The sequence below is a fragment of the Meriones unguiculatus genome (assembly GCF_030254825.1).
Source record: "Meriones unguiculatus strain TT.TT164.6M chromosome 13 unlocalized genomic scaffold, Bangor_MerUng_6.1 Chr13_unordered_Scaffold_28, whole genome shotgun sequence".
In the NCBI taxonomy this organism is placed as follows: domain Eukaryota; kingdom Metazoa; phylum Chordata; class Mammalia; order Rodentia; family Muridae; genus Meriones; species Meriones unguiculatus.
Genome location: NW_026843644.1, coordinates 9949064 through 9950961, shown reverse-complemented (window position 1 = coordinate 9950961; position 1898 = coordinate 9949064). Strand labels below are relative to the sequence as shown.

Genomic DNA, 1898 nt, shown 5'->3' with positions numbered 1-1898 from the left:
ACCCAAATTGTTCTGGCTTTCTTTTCCTTCTCACTGCATGAGCCCTAAGCCAGGAAATAGGGCAGCGGAAGTCCTGCACCAGTCTAATCTCTCGACACCGATCTCCGAGATGCCTGGCCACAAGGGACCTCTACCCTTACCCCTATACCCACAGGCAAGCTTCTGGGCAGGCCTTATCTTAGAAGCCAGAACGCTGGAGGAAAGAGAAGCCTCCAGGGCAGAGCAGGCCCTGACAGCCCCTTAGTGTATAAAATGCTGGAGCTGGCTTTGGCTGTTCAGTGGTTTATTGGTGACACTAGGCAGGAGAGCTCCAGCGTTACCGCTCCTGGTGTCTCATCGCAGTGAGTCTTGGACTTGGGGGTTTTGCCAGGTTCAGCCAGACATCTCAAACTTTCTCCTATTGCTTGACAACTTACTCCTTCAGCAGATAGGGACCACTGTTCTCCAGCGTGTTGGGGAGTGGGGTGTGGCTTTGCCAAATCCCCAAAGCTTGGAGACCTGGACAAGTGGATCCCACAGGGATCCACTGTAGAGCACACCTCATGTCCCAGGTCTAACTCATGCACCCTGCTCTATCTCACCTGAAATCTGTGGGCCAGGATCCTAGGACTTGAGTTGGAGACCTCTGGAAGCCTGGCACTCCGGCTTCCTTTGCTTTGCTTGTCACCAACCTGACCAGCCCAAAAGCCTCTGGGTGCCTCTCTGCTCCAAGAAGAGAAAATCAGCAGAACCAGGCAGAGCGCCGCCAAGATGCTCCCCCTCCTGCCACTGCCCTTCCTTCTGCTCCAGGGCTGTGCAGCTGGCCCATTTGAAAACCCTCAGCTTCTTGCTCCTTTCCAGGGTATCTGAGCATCTGCACAGAATGAAGCTGGTTTCCATCATCCTGATGTTTCTGGGTTCACTCGCCTTTCTAGGCGTGGATGCTGCACAGCCAGAGGATGTGTCCTTGCAGTGAGTTTGGGGCAGTGCTTTCTTCAGTCCTAATACATGGCAGTCATGGAACAATGAGTGATGGCCTGGAGGGGTTAGAAGGAAGTGGAGATGGGAGCTGGCCGGGACATCACTTGAACTCTAGCCAAACACACCTGCTTGTGTTTTCTAGGTGGGATAAGCTGGCACTAAGTAGTGGAGAGATGGAACTGCAGGCATCCAGCAGCGATTCCTCAGAACTCACTGGTGGGGAGACAGTTCCTATGGAGACTTTTGTTCTGGACCAGGAGAAGGAGAGCACATCTAAAACTCCACAAGCCAGGTAACTACACCCTCTGCAGAGGATGTGCCCTTTCGACTACCCAGGCCCCGGGAGGATTGTCCAGGCCAGACTGCAGCTCTGGTGGAGGGAGCAGGTCCCAGGTCCCTCAGGTTCTGTTTGGCCCTGGTCCGAGGTGCTTAGGGCCAAAGCCCTGGTTGGTTAAGTTTCAAGTGTCCTTCCTTCTCTGCAGCCCTCCAAGCTCAGCCCACTTTCGAGTCAAACGCTACCGCAAGATGATGAACCCTGGCTCCCACAACTCTCGATGCCGCTTTGGGACCTGCATGTTGCAGAAATTGGCCCAACAGATCTACCAGTTGACAGACAAAAGGAAGGACCCTGTTGCCCCCAAAAACAAGATCGGCCCTCAAGGCTATGGCCGTTGATGCCGGCGTTCCCTGCCGGAGGTCCTCCAGGCCCCGTCTGTGATGTCCTCCCAAGAGCAGACACAGGCAACCGCAGCCTCCGGGACCCACTGAGTCATCCCTAAGCGCTTTAGGATTTAGTTAAGGGTGGCAGCATTGAACAGTTGGGGTACTTTCCCTTTGGCACCTGCTTTGCACCAGGGAGGACTGAGACAAACCTGCAGAGATCTGCCTGGCTGCCCCTAACGGAGGTAGAGGAACCCAAGATCAAGCCAGGCTCACCA

The 1898-nt window shown here is 54.7% G+C and overlaps 1 protein-coding gene across 1 annotated transcript; it reads left to right on the top strand.

Moving 5' to 3' along the window:
• Nucleotides 1–862: 862 nt before the first annotated feature.
• Nucleotides 863–1635, top strand: LOC132650599 (pro-adrenomedullin-like). Its single transcript, XM_060375948.1, has 3 exons — nt 863–951; nt 1103–1252; nt 1443–1635. The coding sequence occupies exons 1-3, from the start codon at nt 863–865 to the stop codon at nt 1633–1635; spliced, it is 432 nt and encodes a 143-aa protein (XP_060231931.1).
• Nucleotides 1636–1898: the final 263 nt, after the last annotated feature.

What these genes read in the sequence shown, in the direction of transcription:
- LOC132650599 (XM_060375948.1), top strand. Translation starts at nt 863, where the DNA reads ATGAAGCTGGTTTCCATCATCCTGATGTTTCTGGGTTCACTCGCCTTT. An exon ending in CCAGAGGATGTGTCCTTGCA is followed by an intron (nt 952 to 1,102) that starts GTGAGTTTGGGG and finishes TGTGTTTTCTAG; the next exon opens with GTGGGATAAGCTGGCACTAA. An exon ending in TCTAAAACTCCACAAGCCAG is followed by an intron (nt 1,253 to 1,442) that starts GTAACTACACCC and finishes CCTTCTCTGCAG; the next exon opens with CCCTCCAAGCTCAGCCCACT.